General features: G+C 48.9%; 1 protein-coding gene across 10 annotated transcripts in view; it reads left to right on the forward strand.

Annotated features, from left to right (window-relative positions):
* Positions 1 to 23,962, forward strand: part of PDZD2 (PDZ domain containing 2) — a 349,162-nt gene that overhangs the window by 316,682 nt on the left and 8,518 nt on the right. For all 10 annotated transcript variants that reach the window (XM_045079443.1, XM_045079442.1, XM_045079441.1 and 7 more), the window contains 8 exons: positions 113 to 245; positions 4,914 to 4,995; positions 6,470 to 6,504; positions 7,214 to 7,370; positions 8,889 to 9,685; positions 13,723 to 13,870; positions 16,164 to 20,217; positions 20,960 to 21,077. In XM_045079443.1, coding sequence (XP_044935378.1) covers positions 113 to 245; positions 4,914 to 4,995; positions 6,470 to 6,504; positions 7,214 to 7,370; positions 8,889 to 9,685; positions 13,723 to 13,870; positions 16,164 to 20,217; positions 20,960 to 21,077 — 5,524 coding nt within the window. The remainder of the gene's footprint in view (positions 1 to 112; positions 246 to 4,913; positions 4,996 to 6,469; positions 6,505 to 7,213; positions 7,371 to 8,888; positions 9,686 to 13,722; positions 13,871 to 16,163; positions 20,218 to 20,959; positions 21,078 to 23,962) is intronic.

Consider the following 23,962-nt stretch of genomic DNA (forward strand, 5'->3'; position numbering starts at 1 on the left):
GATGTCATTTGCTTGCTTAAGGTATTCAGAAAAGACTTCATGTTATAAACCTCTCCTGTAAGACCCTGTAAAAAGCTGTTACCTCAGAGTGCTGGTCATTTGCCTTCCCTAGCCGCGGTGATCAAATCCTGGAAGTGAACTCGGTCAACGTCCGCCACGCTGCTTTAAGCAAGGTCCATACCATCCTGAGCAAATGCCCCCCAGGACCCGTTCGCCTTGTCATCGGCCGGCACCCTAACCCAAAGGTGAAGTATTTCATATCGTTCTGAGGAGGGGCAGAGGGCGTGGCTGTTTGTGCAGCAGCAGTGGGACCCGTGCTATTATGATGACGCACACTCTTTGGTGAGACAGTTTACCCAGCTGGGCACGGTCATCAGTGGCTTGTGGTCACATGGCGACCAGGGTAACCGATACCCATGGGAAACAAATCACGGGTCTGGACTTCTTCGTCTTCACGCTCGTAGAAATTTTATGAGGAAATTTTGATATTGTTATTGGTGAATATAAAATATGATTGATAGGGCGCCTGGGTGGCTCAGTGGGTTAAGCTGCTGCCTTCAGCTCAGGTCATGATCTCAGGGTCCGGGATCAAGTCCCACATCAGGCTCTCTGCTCAGCAGGGAGCCTGCTTCCCTTCCTCTCTCTCTGCCTGCCTCTCTGCCTACTTGTGATCTCTCTCTGTCAAATAAATAAATAAAAATCTTAAAAAATATATAAAATAAAATATGATTGATAGAAGATAAGAGTACTGGGTTCCTAGGACGTCCCAGCTGGTGGTTTGACCTCTGGTGAGATACTGAACCTTTTTGGGTTTCTGCATCCAGAAAATCTGAGAGCACTGGACTAAATGGTCTGTCCAGGCCATCCTTGACCTGAGCAGAATACTTCTATAATTAAGGCTTAGGAGCCCACTAATTTTTTTTCAGCATCGATATCACATTATTGAACTTGCAGACCATCATAGCCCCTGTTTCCTCGGACTTTGCTGATATGTGATTGTATCTTCTCTATACTGAAGCAGTTGCTTTGAATGTTTTAAGGTTAACCAGAGGCCTTTAGCAAATTGGACTCTACTGGCCTTGAGCACTATTATTTTGTTGTTTCGAGTACTTGATGTAAAAGTGTTTTTAGGTTAGCTTGTCTCTAGTATTACAATCGGATGTATCTTTATGAAATTTAACCTTTTCTTCCAACAACTCAAATGCTCCTTAAGGACATTAGCCCTTGTCGTGCCTGTCCTAGGTATCATTTGTACTGTTATGTCCTAAATGGGCCCAGGCCATTTGATGGACTCACATGCCATTCTGAGAGTGAGACGCCTGTTCAGAGAGACCTGGCGGGTCCTCCCATGTGTGAGATTTCTTCAGTATGTAAATTATATGGCATCATGTTTCGTGTCTCAGTGGGGTCCATTGCACTGGCTTTCCACAGTGCTTGGTCAACCATTAGACTGATTCAAAGTCAACTCCACTACTGTTTGTTTCCCAGATTGTGTTCTCTCGTCTACATGCATTCTCCTAGATGTCGTAAAGAAAAACTTCTTGAATATCATTAATATAAAATCAAGTCCTGCTCCTACCTTTTTGCATTTTGTCTCTTGTCCCTTCCTATTTTTCCTCCTTTCTACTTTGTAGTTTTGACACTTTCCCTTAAAACCTATTCTCCTTTGTCTCCTACCTGCCCCCATGGCTCTCTTTGGGTCATTTTTAATAGCATTCTGCCTCCTACCCACAGCTCGAGTGGTCTTGGCTCCTTCCTCCAGGGTCCTCTCTTGGATTCCATCACCTGCATGGCCTTACCCCCTACCCCCTTCCCCCTTCAAAGCATCCCAATAAGCTGGGGCTGACCTAGTACGTCCCTCAGCAACTTCATAAAAAATTCAGTTCTCACGGTTTGCAGTCACTGACTTCAAGGCATTTCTGACTTCAGAATCCATTCCAACGTAGCACAGGTCACGATTTGTGTGGAGGTCTGCTTCTTCTCAGCCCAAAAGCATCTGCCAATTTAATTTGCCAATATAATCAAACATCAAAATGGCATTTCAGTGCAAAGCATAATAATCCTGATGGACTGGTGGTCTGTGAGCCTGTTGAATCCAGGTTGATTCATGCCTCTAGCCACAGTAAAATGGTCATCATGACGGCGCTAGAGATACATCCCGCAAAACCAGGATTTTAGTATTTGTTTGACTAGATCTCACATTTCTTCATAGGTAAACATGGTGTTCTTAGTTGTAACATCACCCTGTATTTTCCTTTTGGTCAAGATTCCACTTTATGTTTAATGTATTTTTATTCCACTCACCCCAGTATTTCATGCCAATAGTACATTTTGGTTCTAAATGTATGTGCTTCCTTAGTTTTCATGCTGTTCCAATAGAAATACCACAAGGATTTGCTTTTCTTCTGTTTCTCATAATGACTGGAGCAGTGGCTGCCCAATTGGGATATTCAAACCCTCCAGGTCTAGACAAGCTAAGATCTTGGACTTGCCAGAAGAAGGTCAGGGGGATCCATTTTTAGCTGGTACTGGGGCTCTCAGCATGAATAGACTTACCCAGGAAGTCTTTCACTTGTTTCAAACCCTACCATTTTTTCCCACTCAGAAAAACAGTTGCAAATATTGAAAGTTTAATGTCAAGAAAAAGTAGCAACCACTGTCTAAGCTGGTATTTTTTCCTGACTCATCTATACAACATTGCTCTTTGCTTTATGAAGTGTGTATGTGTATGTGTGTGTCTGTGTGTGTATTCAAGTTATATCCCTGTGTGCATGTATGTGTGTTTGTTGTTATTATTTCCTGTAAGGCCCACCAGAAAGTATTACATAAACATGATGCGATTATGGTTTATCTGTTAGGTTAAAATGTAATGCTGAATCCTATATAGTTTTATGTCCTATACAGATTGCTATGCTTACCCAAATGTTATTATGTACAAATGTTATGTACAAATGTTATTATGTACAAATTGCTATGCTTATGCAAATGTTATTTATGCTAAATGTTATTTTACCACACAAAATTACCATTCTAAATTTACAGTATTCTTACCTTTAAAAAAAAGAAATTCTATGCAAGTTAGGTAATGGCCTTTTAAAATATCTCATAGTTCAGCATACCTCAGGCTTTTTAAAAATCTTTTCTATGAATAAGAACAGTTATGGGTAACAACTGATGGGGGGAAAATCCATGAATCTACCATGATAACAGTAAATATAGAAAGAAAAAAAGTTAGAAAATGACTATTTTGAAAAGTTTATTGTAAAAATTGATCCAAGTAAAAATGATCAATAATGTTAAAACCGTTGAGTAAAAACATACTGGGAGCACGATATGGATGCTGTTGCAAGCTGTCTCCTCACAGATCACTCACTGATGACCAAAAAAAAAAATAAAAAACAGTGGAAAGATCTGGTGAATTCCATCCTAACCAAGTGGTCAAAGTTATCACCAGTCATGAAACATGAGTCATTGACCCCAAATACCTCTCTGAAGCCTGAGAAGGAAACAGTTTTAGTAGTTTTTCTGCCCCCCAAAAACAGTGCATCATCTAAATCTCAGCATAAAGAAGCTATCACACAAATCCTAACTGAGGGTTTGATTGACCTGGGTTTCTTCCAAAATATCAGCATTGTGACAAAGAAAGGCTCAGCAATGTTCTGGCTTAAAGGAGTCTAAAAAGACATGGCAACTAGACCCTGAATTGAATTCCGGATTGCCAAAAAAGAAATTTCTCTGAAGCATTACTATGCAAGGGTGTTGGCTGGTGACGGTCTACTAAGATCCATGAGATAATGAGCTTGTACCAGAATGCAAATCAGTTACATCACGATGTACACCGCTCAGTTCAAGGGACACTTTTGCCCAGCAACACACTGGTGGTGAAAAACTGAGTGTTGGAAAGCATTCTAGAGGAAAAACCTGTCTTGTTGCAAGCTGGCATCAAACTTCTTAGGAACTACTTCCATCTACAGACATTTCTGAAGGATAGTGTTAGGACAGTTGGCTAAATTGGAATAAGAAATGTAAACTAGATGGTCATTTGTATCAGTGTTACATTTCCTAGAATGGCAATAGTGCCAGGGTTATTGAAGAGAATGTTCTTGTTTTGAGGAGACACATGCTAAAATATTTCTGGGTGAAGGTTCCTGATGTCTGCAGCTAACTTCCAGATGGTTTGGTAAAAAGTGAAGCAGTGTGTGTGTGTGTGTGTGTGTGTGTGTGTGTGTGTAGAAAGAGCATGAGCTGGGCACCTGGTGGCTCAGTTGGTTAAGCCTCTGACTCCTGGTTTAGGCTCAGGTCATAGTCTGGCGGTCATGAGATCGAGCCCTGCACTGGGCTCTGTGCTCAGATTATCCCTCCCTCTTCCTCTGCTTCTCCCTCCCCTCCTGTGCCTTCTCTCTCCCTCCCTCTTTCTCTCTCTGTCAAATAAATAGATTTCAGATAGATAGATAGATATAGATATATCTCAAATCAGTCTTAAAAAAGCATGAGTGTAAATGTGGCAGAATGTTTAAAACCAACAACCACAAAGAGTACCCTCTTTTTACGCTACTCTTACAAGCTTTAGGTAGGTTGGTGATTGTTTAAATAAAATCTAGGGGAAAAAAGAATTAGAAGTGAAAGTTCCAGAGAAAGGCAGGTTTTGGCCCATGGTTGGTAACTGTGGCACCTGAGCGTTAACGACGCTGGGAACAGCCTAAGACCTTGTTCCAAACACACCGTCGGAAGCGATTGGCTAACCCGGTGTCCTTATGTGCCCTGAGTCATTGCTTCCGAGGGTGGACATAATCACGGGCTTTGTGGTTTCCTTCCTTATCTGCACTCAGCCTCTGACTCAGGTCCTAGCTACTTTTATTGGGGGGAAATAAATAAATAAAACCATCTAATTTGTGCTTTCTGCTGAAAATCAGATTTCAGAGCAGGAAATGGATGCAGTGATCGCACGCAGCACTTATCAGGAGAGCAAGGAGGCCAGCTCCTCTCCTGGCTCAGGTACTATAATAGCCCGTCTTCATTCAGTGTTCAGCAGGGCTTCTCAGGAAGCTCCCCTGGGGGCCCTGCCCCATGTCGGGTTACTGGATTCTTTGTCATCATTGGGTTTGCCAGAAGTCATTGTCAACCAGATCCTGTGCTTTCTCCCAGCTGCTGTTTTTGATTTCTGCTGTTACTTAATGCGCTTTATTAAAGTTCTAATCATGCATGCTTCTTACACTATGAGATAATTTGCAAAAGTGAGTTAACAGCATTTCACGTGTTTATGTGTAATTCATCTGAAATAGCCGAGGAGGAAAAGTAATACCAATATATCGGTTGTTTGGTAGACACAGAGTGTTCTCTATCCCAAAGCCTGGGGTTTCTTCATGTGAACTAAAGATTTCCACCCAGTAAGGCAACCTTCCTTCAATAATAAGTAGATATTTTTTTAGATTTCAACTTAGGAAGGGTAACCATAGAAGCTCCCCAAATCATGATTTCCGCCTTCTTAAGTGGAAAAGTTCAGGCAGAGAAGGATTGAGATAGTAAGAATTTCCTATGAATTTCAAATGGGAAACATTGCGTCAAGTTTTAAAAGTAATGTTTCCGGTAGAATGGAAATCCAAAGGGACTCTGCAAACATGTCTCAACTCAAGATATTGCCAATGTCAAGATTGATGTCAGGAGAAAAAGGAACTGAGCTATGAGTTACTGGTTGTCAGAGGAAAAGGAAGGCATAGGATTTTTTGGCAGCCATGTAATACCCTGATTATTTGCATCTGTAATTAATATATTTAGAGTGGCCACAGCCATAATGGGCTCTTTATTCGGCCAGCTCCTTCTCCTGACCTGCCTGCGAGCTGTCCCCTCATAACCTTGGCATACCCCTGCCATCATTCATGAAAGATTTTATTAAGCTGTGAAATTCATGCACAAGATCTTTTTGCTCATGGCACATAATTTAAAGTGTTGATGCTAAATCTTTTCATCCTTCTACTGAAAACCAATATAGGTATTCAACCCTCCTCCGAGTTCCTTCGTGAGTTTCCTGAGTGTTGTTTCTCTGTTCGTTGATCCTTCAGTCCACTCAACAGATAGCACTGAATACTCCCTAGATCCAGGTGCAGTGCTGAGCACTGTGCGGTCAGATCAGTGAAGGTCTCAGTGAAGCATTACATAATTGAGGAAGGGAGACGAGGGGCATCCACTTATAATTAAATTATACTGTGTGTATGGAAATGGCAATACAAAAGACTTTCAAGATTCAGAAGTTACTTCTGACTGGGATCATCCCATCATCAGGGGCTGAAAATGGGAGTTGGGATGGAGTAGGGATCGGGTACCTATGCATATGCACCTGGTCCATCAGTGTCAGTGAAGCAAAGGGGGTGTTAATGTGTTTGGCTCCTTCTTTTGTGGATAAGAATGTAAAATATTTGCAAGGATGTGAGCTTTGCTGTTTTGACAGTCTGGTGAATTTTCTCTCCAACAGGTACCCCCTTGAAGAGTCCCTCTCTTGCAAAAAAGGTGAGTCAAGGCGCACTGCTGCCTCACTCCGCTGGCTCATGAACCAATTCCTGGAGCCCTTAAGTCAGCCCTGAGGGTTTTGGCTACTTCACAGATGACGGCAACAACGCTAATTTGAGAAGATACAAAAATGGGTGTTTCTTTTATTAAATACTCAACTAAGGAAAGAATAGAGCAATAATAAAAGAACTGAGCTGCAGTTTAAGAAGCGGTTTTCAAACTGCTCCACAATAGAGGGGTCCCCAGTTGGTTTTCGGGGGGACCTGTGACTTTAAGGAGACTGGAATCTTTCCCAGCTGGCGATGGCTCAGTCCCAGTGGATCCGAGCACAGGACTCAGACTCCCCTCTTTTCTATTCCATCACTAGGCTGAACCAGTGGCTTGGAATGGCGTCCCATTTTCCTATCTCTTCCCCCAGTGTTTTTCCTGGGTTGGTTGATATATTGCTTCTGTGGCTTTTCTGGTCATCGCTAAACATTTGGCCAAAAAAAAATCTCTTAAAAACATTGTCTGGCAGCAGCTGTTGCCTTTTTCATTAGTTGTTTAATTTAGCCGTCTTAGGGTCCACGGGAGTGGGTGTCCACTCTCACCACTGCTGCAGACGGCCACGGGTGAGAACAGAGTATTCTTGGGAAGCCGGGAATTACTGTTTCAGATAACCGCCTTCTGGCGTGCCTTCCTCCTCATCCCGCTCCGTCTCCTCCAACAGGACGCCCTGACGTCTGAAGCCGAAGCCTCCCCATACTTTGCCCACAGCGTCCCAGGCTCCCTGTCAGACTTCGTGGTGGCTGCTTCTGAGGATGAGGACCCTCCGGGCAGCGGCGGCAGCACCTCCGAGGACGGTGGCCCCCCAGCCAAAACCTCCAGTAAACAATGCTATTCTCTGACTCGGGTCCCATTGGTTTATATAGCAGGACAGTATAATGTCCGGGGGACATATAACGGGGACCTGGAAACCATGGCTTTGGTCGCCTAGAAGCCAACTTTTTACCCTGACTAAATTCTGAATTTATTTTTGGAAAATACAGCCCCCGTCCCCCCGCTGACTGGCCCCTTGGTTCTGGGTCGAAGGGTCCAGGCTCATGTTCTGTACCCGAGTGTTGGAGGTGGCTCACCTGGTCAGTGTTCAGATCTTACTTACGTAGCATCATCTTGACATTTATGGCATGAAATCAGCGTGACCACCTAACAGCCTTCTGTTTTAGGGATTTCTAGCCAAATCCCAGGTCCCTTCCCTCACCAGGCCCAAACTGAATTGATTTAAGAAGGCAGCTGAGTGAAAGATTCAGAACTCGTAAGAGATTGGTGTTGTCAAACAGTTGTTTGCTTCTAAATCTCCTTGATCACGCTCTCACTGTACTGTGAGAGAATGATCTGATGCGAACCGTACTGATTCCTCCAGCTTCTGCTGGTGTGATTCGCTTTTTTTCTTTTCTTTTGTTTGTTTGTTTCTACTGTCTGCACCAGAACATCCCTGTCTTAGGATAGGCAGACTTGACCACTCTGGCTCTCATTTGGAACAGCTGACAAGCTTACTCCTGTCTCTGATAGAAGCTTTTTTTTTTTTTTTTTTTTTTTTTTTAAGATTTTGTTCATTTATTTGACAGACAGAGATCACAAGTAGTCAGAAGCAGGCAGAGAGGAAGGAAAGCGGGCTCCCTGCCGAGCAGAGAGCCCGATGAGCCTAGGATCATGACCTGAGCCTAAGGCAGAGGCTTTAACCCACTGAGCCACCCAGGCACCCCTGATAGAAGCATTTCTCTCACACGGTGGAAGCACATGTAATTCGCCATACATTTAGCAAGCCCTGGACGATTTGCTGAGCAGCACGGGCTTTCCCTGTCCCTGCTTGGAACTTACATAGATAATATAATCTCGGGCTTCCCAGTACCATGCTCTAGGAGCTTCTGTGTGCCGCACCCCTCTGCCCCCAGCCGTCTCTGCAAATGAAAGAAGGGCCTCGTGTGATCAGAACGTGCAGGGGTGTGGGGCTGGCTGGTCTCCGGGCATCATCCCAAAGAGGACTTCCCAGCAACAGCATCTGGTTTGAACCCTAGCAGTGTGTTAGGCATCCTGGACGTTGAATTAAACATTTCTGTCTCTAGGCAGCATACAATCCAGAGGTTGAGGTTAAGAAAATAAATAAAATAAAACTAAGCAAACAAAAAGGGAGGCCATTAGGAAAAGGAGAGAGAGAAGCCGGCTGTCTACTGGGTGCAAATTGCAGGAGGCCATATCCTTGAATCTGGGTGGTCAGTGGCCAGAGGCTGAATGGCCAGCAGTTTTGAGGGTGGGAATGCTCCTGTGTAATGAGGGGGGATTTATAAAACAAGGCCAGACGGGAAACCCTATTCATTTGACTATTTCTTTCCCCATCCCCACAGCTCACAAGGAGCCAGGAAAACCCCGAGCCAACAGCCTTGTGACGCTAGGAAGCCAGCGGTCCTCTGGGCTCTTCCACAAGCAGGTGACGGTTGCCAGACAAGCCAGTCTTCCTGGAAGCCCGCAGCCCCCCCGGAACCCGCTCCTCCGCCAGAGGAGGGTGGGCTGCTATGACACAGACGATGCTAGCGATGAGGAAGAGTTTGACGGCGAAGGGGACTGCATTTCTCTCCCGGGGACCCTTCCCGGTCCCAGCAGGCCTCTGACAGAGGTCAACTCAAGGCACACCCTGATGACCTCTTCCAAGGTCATGGGTATCAACAGCCGGGGGGAACAGCCCCAGAAAACCGTGGTCAGCAAGGCCTCCTCAGTGCCTCTCCTTGGCAGCTCACTGGACTTAGAGGAGAGTGTCCCAGAGGGCCTGGGGGACACTCCTTCCCGAGCAGCCAACCTGTTGGCCTCTGCGGAAGCCCACAGGGGTGGCCCTGGCTGCTCAGGGAGGAAGGAGCTCTCTGGATCAAAGAGTTCCCCCAAATTAGAATACAAAGCTGACACAGGCACCCAGAGTCTGGGGAACACAGATCCCCCCAGGTCTGCCCAGCAGAAGAATGACAGCCTGGGGTCCAGGCACAAACCAGTGGCCAGAGTCAGCCCACATCACAAAAGGCCCGAGGCTGACGCCAGGCCCAGCACCTCGGAGACGGTGCATCTGACCGCTGGAGCCGACGTCCCCTGTGTCCGGGCCACTTCCAGCAAAGAGACCAGGCCTGGTTTTCATCCAGGGGGAATGGCGGAAAAGGTAACTGATCTCCTCTTTATAACTTGGGACCTGAGTCACTACCCTGTGAGTGAGGATGGGGTGTGTGAGAGCGTGACCCGCCTGGAAGAGGGTCAGTGGCTGGCGGCTTCTCTTGTCGCGGTCATTCGTTGCCGTCCATGGGCTGCTCGGGAGCCTGCCTGCGTATCAGCAGGGAGGTGGGGGCCCGTGCCCAGGGATCCGGTCATCGATCAGCCTGCCGGACGATGAAATCCCTCTCTTGCCTGGACACGGGGCCATGGTGGATGAGGGAAGGGGGGCGGGAGACTGGCGAAGAGCACCGGCTCTGCTCCGCTGGCGGGTGGGGGACCACGGAGGCAAGTTTTGGACCCAGATCGTCTCCCAGACCTGGGCTGACCATCAAACACAGCCTAACAGTGCTTCCCTCCAGTTGATGAGGTTCCGAGCGACCCTTTTCTCTCCCAGACTTTGGGGATGATGTGGAATGATTCTCACCCTCGTTGTGAGAATCACATGAAATAATGGGCACGCTAGAAACCGATCACACGCTGGGCCGCCTGGCTGGCTCAGTTGGGAGCGTGTGACTCTCGATCTCGGGGTTTTAAGTGTGAGCCCCATATTGGGTGTAGAGATTACTTACATATAAAATCTTAAAAAAAGAAACTTATAACACACTACTTTAGATGCAAGTCAGTATTATTTATGTTACAGCTTTATTGCACATATGCTACAACGATGTAGAATTGTCAAATTGCTCATTTGTAATCAGTAAACTTCCACTTAAGCAAGGAGAGTGTGAGAGAAACGAATGTTGTTTACGATCTCAACATAAATAGTTTCTCTCTGAGGTGATTGTAAGACCGTGTTTATAAAGATGCGTGTTCGAGTGCTTTATACAAACATACGTGTAAACAGACCCAGAAAATATGAAGTCATAAAAACTGTATTAGGCAGAAGGGATTTTTGTTAACTGTATAGAAAAAGTAGAAACATCCATCCTTCTTCATCCTCCTAAAAAGTGTTATTGGTTCCAACTAGCATATGTTCTTTTCTTCTTTTTTTTTTTTTTTTAAGATTTTTTTTATTTATTTGAGAGAGGGGGAGAGCGCAAGCAGGGGGAGGAGCAGAGGCAGAAGCAGGTCTCCCGCTGAGCAGGGAGCCTCATGCGGGGCTCAATCCCAGGACCCTCAGATCATAACCTGAGCTGAAGGCAGAGGTTAACCAACTGAGCCACCCAGGCCCCCCCTACCATACGTGTTTTAAAATGCAAAGTTAATAGGTTTCAAAAAGTATCCTCAGCCCGTTTTGGATATCTATATAAATCAGGGGTTTTATTCATGATAGCTTATATAGAGCTTTTGTCATTGTGAATGAGTATTCCCAATAAGAATTTCGAGATGCATTTAAAACTTTTGCACAAAAGTTTAACTCTTCTTGGTTGTCTTCTACTGTTTTCATTGAATACTTTTTAAATTGAGACCAACGTCATATAAGAAGATTAAACATTTTAAAATACAGTTCCGCTCTCTCCTCTGCTGCCACCTTTGGGCCACTTTCTGACTACTTAACTCAGAGGGTGAATTTTAAATAAAGCTGATATAACTTCATAGTGAATTTTCTCTTTTTATAGTAGGTTTTAGATAGAAGAAAGGTAGATAAAATAATTGACACTTGGCTAAAGTGAAATTTTGAAATATTAAATGTGAATTTCATTTATTCAGATAAGTCCTAACCCTAAGTGCTAAACTGAGGAGCTGCTCTTATAGTCTTGGATATCATTAAGCGAGTATAAAGACAATAATGTCTTACATCTAGAAAGCCTTTTGTGGGCTGCATGTGGTTTCTATAATGGTTCACTTAATCCTCTTTTATTTAAAACTCTATGAGGGTGCCTGGGTGGGTCAGTTGGTTAATGTCCGACTCTTGATTTTGGCTCAGGTCATGATTTCAGGATCGTGGGATCAAACCCCGGGTCAGGCCCTGTGCTGCTCGTGGAGCCTGCTTAAGAGTCTCTGTCTCCCTCCAACCCTCCCTCACTGTACGTGTGCTCGCTCTTTCTTTCTCAAAAAAAATTAAATAAATAAATAAAGTAAAAAAAATAATAAAATAAAACGCTATGAGTTAGACAGGGCAAGTCTATTTTTTTTAAAACATATAATGTATTATTTGCTTCAGGGGTACAGGTCTGTGGATCATCACTCTTACACAATTGACAGCACTCACCGTAACATATACCTCCCCACTGTCCATAATCCAACCACCCTATCCCGCCCCTGCCACACCCAGCAATGCTCAATTTGTTTCTTGAGATTAAGAGTCTCTTATGGTTTGTCTCCCTCCTGATCCCATCTTGTTTCATTTTTTCCTCTCCCTGCCCCCTGCAACCCCCTACTCTGCCTCCAAAATTCCTCATATCGGAGAGATCATATGATAATTATCTTTCTCTGAATGACTTATTTCATTTAGCATAATACCCTCTAGCTCCATCCACATCATTGCAAAGGGCAAGATTTCATTTTTGATGGCTGCATAGTATTCCATTGTATATATGTACCACATCTTCTTTATCCATTCATCTGTTGATGCACATCTAGGCTCTTTCCATAGTTTAGCAATTATGGATATTGCTGCTATGAATATTTGGGCCCATGTACCCCTTAGGATCACTACATTCGTATCTTTAGGGTAAATACCCAGTAGTGTGATTGCTAGGTTGTAGGGTAGCTCTACTTTTAACTTTTTGAGGAACCTCCCTGCTGTTTTCCAGAGTGGCTGCACCAGCTTGCATTCCCACCAAAAGTGTAGGAGGATTCCCCTTTCTCCACATCTGTGCAAACATTTGTTGTTCCCTGACTTGTTAATTGTAATCATTCTGACTGGTGTGAGGTGGTATCTCACTGTGGTTTTGATTTGTATTTCCCTGATGCTGAGTGTTGTTGAGCACTTTTTCATGTAGACAGGGCAAGTCTTATCTCCATTTTGTCCCCAGTTTTTTAAAGATTTTTTATTTATTTATTTGACAGATCACAAGTAGGCAGAGAGGCAGGCAGAGAGAGGAGGAAGCAGGTTCCCTGCTAAGCAGAGAGCCGGATGTGGGGCTCGATCCCAGGACCCTGAGACCATGACTTGAGCCAAAGGCAGAGGCTTTAACCCACTGAGCCATCCAGGCGCGCCTGTCCCCAGTTTTTTGACTGTGGTAAAATACACCTAACAAAAGCATGCAGTTCAGGGGCAAACATTCATAATGTGCAATATCACCGCCATCTCCAGAAAACTCTGTGCCCGTCCTACAGTAACCCTCCATTCCCTCCCACCAGCCCCCAGAAACCACCACTCCACTGTCTCTCTGATGTCAGCAACTCCTAGTACCTCATCTAAATGGAATCAGACAGTCTGTGTCTTTCTGTGACTGGCTTCCTTCACTTCCCATAATGTTCTCCAGGCTCATCCCGACTGTAGCATGTGTCAGAACTTCCTTCCTTTCTAAAGCTGAGTAATATTCCATCATAGGTCCGTTCCACATTTTGCTTGTCCATTCATCTCTCAATGGATACTTGAACTGCTTCCACATTTTAGCTATTGCAGACAGTGCTGCCATCAACACGGGAGTACACATATCTCTTAGAGAACCTGCTTTCGATTCTTCTGGGTCTATACCCAGAAATGTGATATCTGGATCGTATGGTATCTCTATTTTTATTTTTTTGAGGAATGTCCGTACTGTTTTCCGTAGGGGCTGCACCATTTCCCATTCCTGCCAGCAACGCACGCAGGTCCCTTTCCTCTCCATCCCCGCCAACACCTGTTATTTCCGTTTTGGGTCACAGCCACCCTTGCGGGTGATTCTCCACGTGATTCTGATTTGCATTTCCCTGATCACCCTCATTTCAAAGTTGAGAAAACCAAGGCTTAGGCAGAGTGACAAGACCGTGTAATTTCTAGCGGCCTTACCCCCAGAATCTCGGAAATTTCTTAAAGCAGAGCTTTCGTGTGTGATGTCTTAGGGCGCAGGAAACCTGAAAGCTGTCAACAGTGACTTGTGGTTGTCATTGTGTCAGGAATCTCTGGGGAAGCTGTCCATCATCGGCGATGAGCATGTCCCTGCCAGCTGGGAGCCTGCTGCTGCCCTGTCCCACCCAGATGCCAGCCGCTGCCCAGAGAACCTGCTCGAAGCTGCACCAGAGCAGGGTCAACAACCCAGGACAGGTAGGATTATTTCATTGCTTGTTAAGCTTCAAGATGGGAGAGCAGCCCTTACCCTAATAAAAATGTTACATGTGGAGAAATTTGAGGGGGGAAAAAAAACCCTCTTCCACAGATTAGTGATATTTACAAGCTGCCTGCATTTAACTTTACTAGATCATCATGCCTGAACTCATAGTTTTAATTCCACATCAGAGTGGTCCATTTCCAGCCACTTGACACTCCTTACTCTTTTGTGATGGGTGCCTTCATGAATGAGACATAAGATGACATAGAGGAGTTCCTGCCCTTCAGAATTTCAATACTCAGCTCACGTGAAATCAATTGCACTGAGAAATATTTTTTACTTCCTGCATCTGCAGAATATAATGTTTGAGCGGCATGCAGAGAGGTCAGTAAGATGCTTTTGGCCTGGGTGACTGGTGCTGGCCCCAGCCAGCCGTCCTGAGCACTAATGCGTCTGCCTCGGCACCTCTGTGACCAACTCTAGCTAGGAAACTGCACCCACGTCTGCCGTGGCCTTCCGCACCTGCAACATTGTTTGCAAAGGCTGCCGGGCCCTCTTCCCCTTCGTGTGCCATAAGTGAGTCATTGTCCTTCCCATGATGAGATTGGGGAAGGCGGTGACATCGAGAACTGCTTCTGTGTCACGTAACCTCCGTCAAAAACGCTCTTCAGTTACACACTTTGCAATAAAGTCAAATTGTTAATAAAAATTTAGGGTTTGCTCAGCAAGTAGATCCGAAGCTAGAGAATAACCTTCACATCCCCTCCTTTTGTCTCGTTGTGACTGTTCCCCATGGCTGGCACCAGCAGAAGCAGGAAAGTCATTCTGAAGGGAATTCAAACGGTTGAGCAGAGGACAGGAGCCCAGAGATTCAAGTCTTGGCATGTCCCTCACCTTTCACGGGGGCCGGGGGAAGTTATGTACAGTCTCCGCAGAGGTCCTGATGGGCCTACCTTGCTGTGGCCAGATGCTGTCTACACAGAGGTCATGCAGTCAGGGTTTAGGAGTAGGCTATGGGACTGACTTCCCAGGTGACCCCTGGCTGTACACTCTGCGGTCCTGCACCCGTTGCTAAGCCACGCTGTGCCTCATTTCCCTACTGTTCCAAAGCAGAGGGAGACCAGACCCACCTCATGGTGTTGGGAGGAAAACTAAGTGCATGAGAAACTTGTAGCACAGTGTTAATAATTAGTCCTTCATTGTTGACACAGGGACTTCAGGAGGGGAAAGGCATATGCAATTAAGATGACTAGCGTGGGAGATGAGGAAGGAGTGTAACATTTGGGTAGACAGTCTTCTCAAAGCAGGTGCTTCCATTGTGACTGCATCACTATAACTCCTGGTTCCTAAGAAAATAGCAAATTTACTGTTCTCTCTTATGCCAGTTTCCCCTGATTATCCGATGCCATGGGCCAGAGGCACACAGATTAGCCTGAGGGTGTACAGAGCCTTGCAAGGAGGTACCCCCAGGACAGAGGCTCTCCGGGACCCACCTCCTGGAATAACCATGTCCTGCCGTCCCTGGCATCGGCACCTTTCCCTGCACCCGTCCCATCACATGCCCTTTTCTCCCTGCTTTCATTCCATTTTCTTCATCTTCCTCCTCATCACTGTGTGGCCACCTCTTCACCTGGGACCCCTGTCAGGTCCCACCCCTTTTGTCCCCGCTTCCCAGGTCATGTGGCCTCGCAGTTCCCCCCGGGCCTCTGAACACACCCAAGACCCGGTTCAGGCGCAGGGCCAGCTTGCATCCTTCTGCAGCTCCCCTGTGTCTTCCCAAATCAGCCTCCTCTCGCCTCTCCTGCACTGAGCCGCAAGTCCCCACACCCTGAGGCCAAACCCACGGAGAGCAGCAACCCGGAGACCCCAGACCTCCGCGGAATGAACCACAAAGTGAAAGGATGAAAGAACCTGACTCCTGAGGCTTTTGCCATCAGAGCAGATGGTGTCAAGAGACCGAGTGAAGGATTTCTGATGTCCCCATCCTTGAAGATAACCAAGGGAGAAAGGGGCAGAAACAGAGCTTTATCCTGCCAGCCAGTCTGAGGGGCTTCAGAGCACCGAGCGCAGGGTAGAATTTGGTAGATGTGAGTGCTCTGTGATTTTAGAGGCAAGAACAGAACGACAGGAAGGCTACATTTAGGTTGTGGAAGGTCTTTCTGGGGAAAAAAAAAAAAAAAAGATTAAGTTTTCCTTTTTTTTTTTTTTAATAGTTTTTCTATTTTCTCACTTTCTATTTTCCCCTGTCTCCCCCCTACCCCCCACCTTTCCTTTATATTCTCACCCCAGGACTGGTGGGCCCCCCAGAACTCGTCCCTACCCCAGGGCAGAAGTGGGCAGCTCATCCTGACCCCAGCAAGACCTCCGTGGACACAGGGCAAGCCAGGCGGCCTGAGGACCCCAGAGAGCCAGTGGCACCCAGGGTTCCTGAGTCTGAGGACAGATGTCAAGTGGGACCCGGCCCGGAGCGCAGCTCATCCCCCAAGAAGACGGCAGCGGCTCGGCATGACTTCAGCAACCCTCCAGCAGCTCCAGAAGCCAGCTCGCCCAGGAAGGCAGCTGCCCTCGGGGGAGGACCTGAGGCAGAGCGAGCATCTCCAGCAGGCACCGCCCTGTCTCGAGACCTCACGTCCCCCGAGGAGAGACCCAGAGTTCCCGGCAACCACAGCAAGGCTCCACAGACAACAGCAGTCCTCGTGCCCGAAAGCTCCCGGGGCTCTGCTCTGCTCAAGGGAACAGACTCTGGGTCCGAGAGGGCCCCGCAGGCCAGCCCCACCCTGCCGTCTCCTGCGGACAAGGCTGGCGGGGGGTGTGGCAGTGTCTCGGGCCACTGCTGCCCCAGGGAACGTGGGGGCAGTCCGGTGACCGACATCGACAAACTCATCAAGGAGCTGGATACATCAGAACCAAGACTCCGGTCTCCTCACGGAGGGGACCAGCTGACTCCAGAGGGACATTCCCAGGGCCAGCCTCCAGCAGGAGCGGGAAGCGGAGGTTCCCGCCCTGCCGAGCCAGTCCTGGGCAGCCAGACCCCCACCCCGGGGAGGACCTGGGCAGCTGCTGGCCAGCCCCCTCACCCACACTGGGCCTCCCAGCCTTCCGTTTTGGATTCCATTAATCCCGACAAACATTTTACTGTGAACAAAAACTTCCTGAGCAACTACTCTAGAAATTTCAGCAGTTTTCACGAAGACAGCATGTCCCTGTCAGGGCTCGGCGACAGCACAGAGCCATCCCTCTCATCCATGTATGGTGACGCAGAGGACTCGTCTTCTGACCCGGAATCGCTCAGCGAAGCCCCACGAGCTTCCAGCGGGGACAACTGGTCACCTCCTCGTTCTCGCCGCTCTTCTCACAAGGAAAACACTACCGAGTCTGAGGAGGAGCAAATCGAGATTTGCTCTCCAGATGGTTCCCCCCACGCCCCCCCAGCTACTGCTCCCGCCCCCGCCCAGCCTGCACCCTGCCCGGTGCCGGCCAGAGTGCTGCGGCTGAAGCACAGCGCGCTCCGGCAGGTGGTGGGAAACCCGCGCGAGAGAGCGTCCTTTGTCCCTGGCACCTCCTGCCCTTCGATTCCGGACTCTTCCCAGCCGTTTTCTCTCTTGGATACAAGCTCTCGGGAGCATGAGCTTCATGCAGACCGAAGGCCGTCACAGGACCCCAGGCCCTCATGTGAAGAAGAAACCCTGCAAGACCCCCGCGCGGGCTCCGCTGTGGAGAGCGGCCGGCCCCCTAAGGCCCCCGGTCATTTCCACAGCCTTCCGGTCACTCTCCGCAGTCTGAACGTGGTCAACGGTCTAGAACATGACCTGCTCGGTGACAAAACCCCCCATAAAAAACAAGACACAAATGTCAGTGACGCTGAAAATCCATCCCCCTTCAGCACGGATGTCCCTAAGAATGGAGAATCCGTTTTGACGACTCTGCACATCTCCGAAAGTCAGGACGTGGATGACCCACTCCAGAAACCAAAAATGATCTCCCGGAGGCCCATCATGGCCTGGTTTAAAGAAATAAACAAAAATAACCACGGCTCAGCCGCACAGGGCAAAACAGAAAAGGAGCAGCCCGTGGTGCCCGCCAGGAGTCCTGACTCCAAAAGTCAGGGGTCGAGTTCCTGCCACAAAAAGGGGGTTGCTGGGCTTCAGAGCCCCCCACAGCTGAAAGTGAGCCTGGAAAATAAAGACCCACCTAAAAAGGGTTCTGTGGAAACACCGTTAAACAACGGTCAGAAACCCAAGTCCGGCCCTAAGCTGAAGAGACTGAGCATCAAAAGCAAGAGCAAGGTCACTTCGGAGACCCCTGTTGCTCCTGGGGCCAAGGCCAGTGGGATGGACCCCAGGAAACCCCTCATTTCGCCCCAGACCTCCCACAGAGCGCTTCCCAAGGGAGCAGCCCCCCGGTTCCACACCACCGAGCTGGAGGAGCCGGAGAAAAGCGCCACAGCAGCCCCCAGGCCCCCCCAGTGCGTGCTGGAGAGCAGGCCGCCTGCTGCCTCGGGGTCGCCGAAGCCCCCCGCGGCCGAAACGAGCGTCCCAGCCTCCGTTTCGCCCCACACCTCCCCCAGGACCCTTCCTGAGCAAGGCGCATGCCGTAGATCGCAGGCGGCTTTCCACCCCGAGCCCGATGGCCCTTACGCAGCCACCCCTGGGTCTCCGCGGTGCAGCCCGGAGAGCAGGGCACCCGCTGCGGCCTTGGGGAGCAGCGCGTCCCCAGCCGCCCGCGGGCAGGACGTCCCGCCTCCAGGGCCAAGCACGAGGCGCGGGTCCAGCCAGACGGATCCAGCGCCGCAGGCAGCCCAACCAGGGGTGACTTGCGACAGAGGAAGCAAAATAGTTGCTGGCGATCCCCTAGAGAGAACCAACCAGCTGAAAATAGTGGAAATCTCTTGTGAGAGAATGCCAAAGAATGGCTGCAGTGACAAGCCTGCTGAGAGTGACAGACTAGGAGGGTTCTGGGCCCAGAGCAACTGTCAGGACAAGAGTGAAATTAGACCCTGTCACCAGTACCTGGAGCCGTCCGCACATCAGCCACCATCGTTCCCATCTCGTGCCTCCCAGGTGGAGCCGGAAAGCCAGCGACCATTCGGCGTGGCAAAACTGGCCTCTTCCTCCTCCTCCCCACAACTCCCTGCGAAAAAGGCCGATTCCTCCCAGGCGAAGGCAAGCCAGGCGTCAGGCTCCCTAGGGATGCCCAGGAATGGTGCAGCAGGGGGCCCCGCACCAGAGGACCATCCGTACTTCACACCAAGGCCAGCGACCAGGACCTACTCCATGCCCGCCCAGTTTTCAAGCCATTTTGGCCGGGAGGGGCATGGCCTGCCCAGCCCAGGTCGCTCGCATCGGGACAGCCAGATCCTTGCGACAAGTGGGGGCCTCCCTGAGGCCAAGGCATCCAGAGGCATTGTCCTTGGCCTGGCTAACGGACAGGGCGTGTATAGCGTAAAGCCCCTTCTGGAGACATCGAGGAACCTTCCGACCACCGATGAAGGGGATGTCCTCTCAGTGCAAGAAAGGAGCTCTCTAGTCACAGACAAAATCAAAGTCACCAGAAGACATTACTACCCTGAGCAGAACTATGAATCTACCTCATTTTTCTCTGTGAAGCAGAGGATCAAGTCTTTTGAGAACCTGGCCAATTCGGACCGGCTGGTGGCCAAGTCTGGGGCGTCCCCCTTTTTGTCAGTAAGCTCTAAGCCTCCCATTGGGAGACGGTCATCTGGCAGCATTGTTTCGGGGGGCCTCAGCCACCCTGTTGACGTGACAGCAAGATCACTGAGACGCAGCCTGAGTTCCTGCAGCGAAAGCCAAAGTGAAGCCAGCACCCTCATCCCCCAAATGAGCAAGTCCCCGTCCAGCATGATGCTGACGGTCTCCCGGCAGAACCCAGCAGAGGCTGGGAACAAGGCCGCCGACCTGGACCCAAAGAAATCACTCGGTCCTTCTGGAATTCCCACCCACCCTGTGACTCCAGCCTCTCCCAGCAAGAGGAACAAGTCCTCCGTGCGCCACACCCAGCCGTCGCCCCTGTCCCGCTCCAAGCTCCAGGAGCTGCGTGCCCTGAGCATGCCAGACCTGGACAAGCTCTGCAGCGAGGATTTCCCGGCAGGGCCCACTGCCGGGCTCTTCAAAACCGAGCTGGAAATCGTCCCCAGGAGGTCGCTTGGCTCTCCCGCTGGAGGCCTCAGTGGATCCACCGCCCTTTCATGCCCCATGAAGCCAGGGGATGGGGCCTGTCCAGGAAGAAGCAGCCCTAAAGCCAGTGAGCCTGAGGGACCCAGTGCAGCCCATCATGTGGGTGAAACCACCGGGGATCTGCCTTCTGGAAAAGGCTGGTCGGTCAAGTAAGCATCTGCCTCTCCCCTTTTGTTCAAATAAACGTTTTAAAAAGAATTACGAACTAGCTTTAGGTTTATAGGAAGTTGCAGAGAGAACGCAGAGAGCTCCTGTGAAGAACCCCTCACCCAGCGCCTCCCGATGTGAACATCTGACGTAATCATGGTTCAGTTGGCAAAAGGAGTTAACACTGGCAGAACACGATGAACTAAACTACAGACTTCATTCTGATTTCACCGAACAAATTCCACTAACCTCCTTTTTCTCTTCCAGGATGCCACACTACGTTTAGCCCCTTTGTTTCTAATGTCAATACTAGAACACACAGTGCCTGCAGAGAAAGTCTTTGCCAGATTGTAGCCCAGGAGAGGAGCCTGGAAGGGACTTGGCACCTACCACACACCTCGGGGGAGAACCTGGGCCTTTGAAGGTGACCAGAGTTCAGCAGAAAATTTCTAACATATTTTAAAGAATATTTTTTAGTGTGTCAGAAATTTTCTTCTAAGCTCCAGGATTGGTTCCCTAACATTCTGGAGGGATCCCAGAAGCCAAAGTCCTTCCCCGGAGCTGTTGGCTGCGAATAAGTTCCTGTTAGAGCTCTCAGGATTCCCCCTTGGTTTGCACGACGAGTTGTTAGGACCGAAAGAGAGCATGATTTGGTAGAAAGGAGATCTTTTGAAATATGTCCTTATGAAATGGAAAAATCGCTCTTTTTCTTTAATGTTCTTCAAATATATTTATATTCATTAGTTTGGATCAGCTTCTCATCTCAGCGGGGGACCAGCAAAGAGTGCAGTCTGTTCTGTCATCAGTGGGGTCCCCATCGACCGTCCTCACTCTCATTCAGGAAGCGAAAGCACAATCAGAGGTGAGCGAAACCCGACAAGCGGGGGCGAGGGAGCGGCGGCCGCGCGCATGCGCACGCAGACTGGGCCCCCGCGAGCCCCGAGAGCCCCGGGGACCCGCCGCAGGTCAGGTCGGTGCCGGGAGCTCTTCCGCGGGGTCTGACTGCGGTCTCCCTCCGCGGCTCGCTCCTCGAGCTAGGTAGGCCTTGTGGAATCCCCGCGCAGCTGCTGGTGTGACTCCCCAGGACTGACGAGCTGCCTTCCTCACCCCCCCGCGTCTGGAGTGTGTCCCCCGAGGCTCCTCAGAACGGAACTCGGGGCTTGGAGACGGGAGGGAAGGACCTCAGCTCCTTGTCAAGGGAGCCACCTGCTGGGGACGCGGGTTAGCGCGTGTGGGGAGCCCGGCAGCCCGGGCGCTTCTGAAGCCTGGGGTTCGAGACACGGTGGTCCTGACAGATGAGGTCCTTCAACAAACCGAAGCCATGGGTTCATATCTAGAATATGTCGCTGAAGAACATTAATTTCTCAGGACGACCCATAGAGATTTGAGCCCTAATAAATAGTTGTTTAGAGGGGAAAAAAAGTAACTATGAACAAATCTTCTCGACTGGTAATAGACCTGGTTCTCTGAGAAGTCCTAGAACACTGTTCCAGAAATTCTCATATTACCCAGGAGGGCTGTGCTGTTGGCATCTACTGAGGAGTGAACCAGGATGGGGAGGAGACCGGTGGCCCTGAGCTTATCTATACTCCCGCTGGTCCTCAGCCCACTGGTTTGGGTCTGTGCAGTGAACCTCGAGACACCCAGCATTTTCACTTTCAGTAAAAGGGACTCGTCTGTCATCTCCCTTCTTCCTTCAACCTGTGACAATAAGCACGCGTCGCCCGCCTGCAAGTCTTGTTCTGGCATTTCCAATCCAGGTGGCACGGTGGGATCACGGTTCGCTGGGTCCCTTTTCCTCCAGACTAAATGACAGTGGTCGAGGAAATGGAGGCGAAAAGCAAAAGGTCTCAACCAGCTCACAAACGGGATGCCGTTTTCAGGGACCACAAACAAAAGGGGAGACTCTTTATGTGGACAGAATGCCAAGTGCCACCAGGAGGGGTGGGGGGCATCCTCTGGGGCCTCCCACCTCCCCTTTCACCCGGCTCTGGTTCCACACTTCGCAGGAGACCATACTGTGGTTTGCTGTGGAAGGGCAATCCGGCCTGGGTCAGAACACGGCTTTTCCCCCTTATAATCCTGCAGTCTTCACTTGCTTTCACGTGAGCAGAGATGTGCTCAGGCTACCAACCCCAGAAGTTTCCTGCTTGCTTTTGTACTGAGTGTGCTTTGTGGGGACGCTAAAAATGGAACCGGGCACAGCAATTCCTGCGGCTTCCTAATGGGGGCGCTGTGAGAGATCGGAGGCAGAAAATCAGTTGGACCCCTCTGACCCCAGCACACCCAAACCTTGGGGAGCTCTCAGTGCGTGTAGCTTCCCTGATGCTGTGCTGAGCTACTTAGAGATGAGATTTGGCCTGATAGCTTATAGAACACTCATATCTTTAAACAGGAATAGAAAATAAATCTGAGTAAATTAAAATTTTGGTGTCATGTCCTGGAATGCAAGAGAATTCCATTTTCAAATATTGTCTTTGCTCCCATAAAGGCATTTAAGTATCTGAGAAGTACTATTTTAGTATCAAGCATCACCTCCCAGAAGCTACACAGAAGTCATTGACCGGACCACATGCTCCCATTTTCACTGAGAAAGCCTGGTCTCATTCCCTCCACTGAACAGGGTCTGACTGCAGAAACGGCTGGACTTCGCCGTCAGTCTGCGCGATATTCTAGTGTCCACCTGTGGGGATTTGGGTTGAATGAACTTCTTTCAGGAGGTGTAAAATGCTTGGGGTTGCACTTTAGCACACACTAATAGGACTGAACTCTTTTTCTTTTAAATACTGGGTTCCCTCTCTAGCACACTATGGAGATGGTTCTCTCTGTTCAGTGTTTTCACTCTTTCTCATCAAAGCAAGCCTGAAGGGTTATTATTATTAGATTATTTTCTCTTGCTGGACTGGGAACACCTTGAACTGACAGATTGTGTATCACCTCGTGGGGAACCTAGAAATGCAGACCTTTAAGATGGTGCTTCATCAGATAGTGTGTGAGTGAAGGAAATCACCATTCAGAATAATTAGCCCAACTCAGTTATCTGAAGTATTTTATTTCTAAGTTTTTTTGTTTTTTTTTTTGTGCTTGAAACATAGGACAGTCTTTTGCTACTTAACCCTAGGACACTACTAGGAATGTTCTAGTCTCAATAAGAGTTGCTAGTTTTAAGGTAGTTCATATGTTTTAACATATTTTGTATTTTATGATAGTTCCTTACCTGCACCTGAAATCCAGTGAACTGAACATGGCAGGGCAAGGACATAAATCAGTGGCCTCAGTGTCTCTCATCCTGCCTCCTCTTGGCACTACTTCTCTCTGTTCTTGTTGACATGGGCTTGGCTTGACTGTAGACGTAAACAGCTGTGCGATAAAGAATCCCCTTCGTGATCAGATGACGTGCTCTGCTCAGATTTGGGAAGGCATACTCCGGTGCCTGGAAGAGCTCCTAAATTGTCCGCTGCCCTTGCACCATCCTAGTTCATGTCCACCCTGTGGGCCCGCAGCTACAGGGTGTTCCTCAAAACACCTTCCTGTCAGCACCACCCAGGAGGGGTGCAGGACACTTGAGATGAAGCTCCTCCCATTCCAGTGTTGTGCGAAAGCTCCCAAGTAACCACCGGGTTTGTGCTGAGCAGCTCGACGGCCCTGCACCAGGACTCACTCCATCAGAGCTTCCTAACCCTTGGCGCAAGGAACAGACAGCCATCTCGAACAACACAGGTCCACTTATGCACCAGATTTTTACAG

This window comes from Mustela putorius, unplaced genomic scaffold (assembly GCF_011764305.1).
Source record: "Mustela putorius furo isolate JIRA1106 unplaced genomic scaffold, ASM1176430v1.1 tig00000407_pilon_pilon_pilon, whole genome shotgun sequence".
Lineage (NCBI taxonomy): Eukaryota > Metazoa > Chordata > Mammalia > Carnivora > Mustelidae > Mustela > Mustela putorius.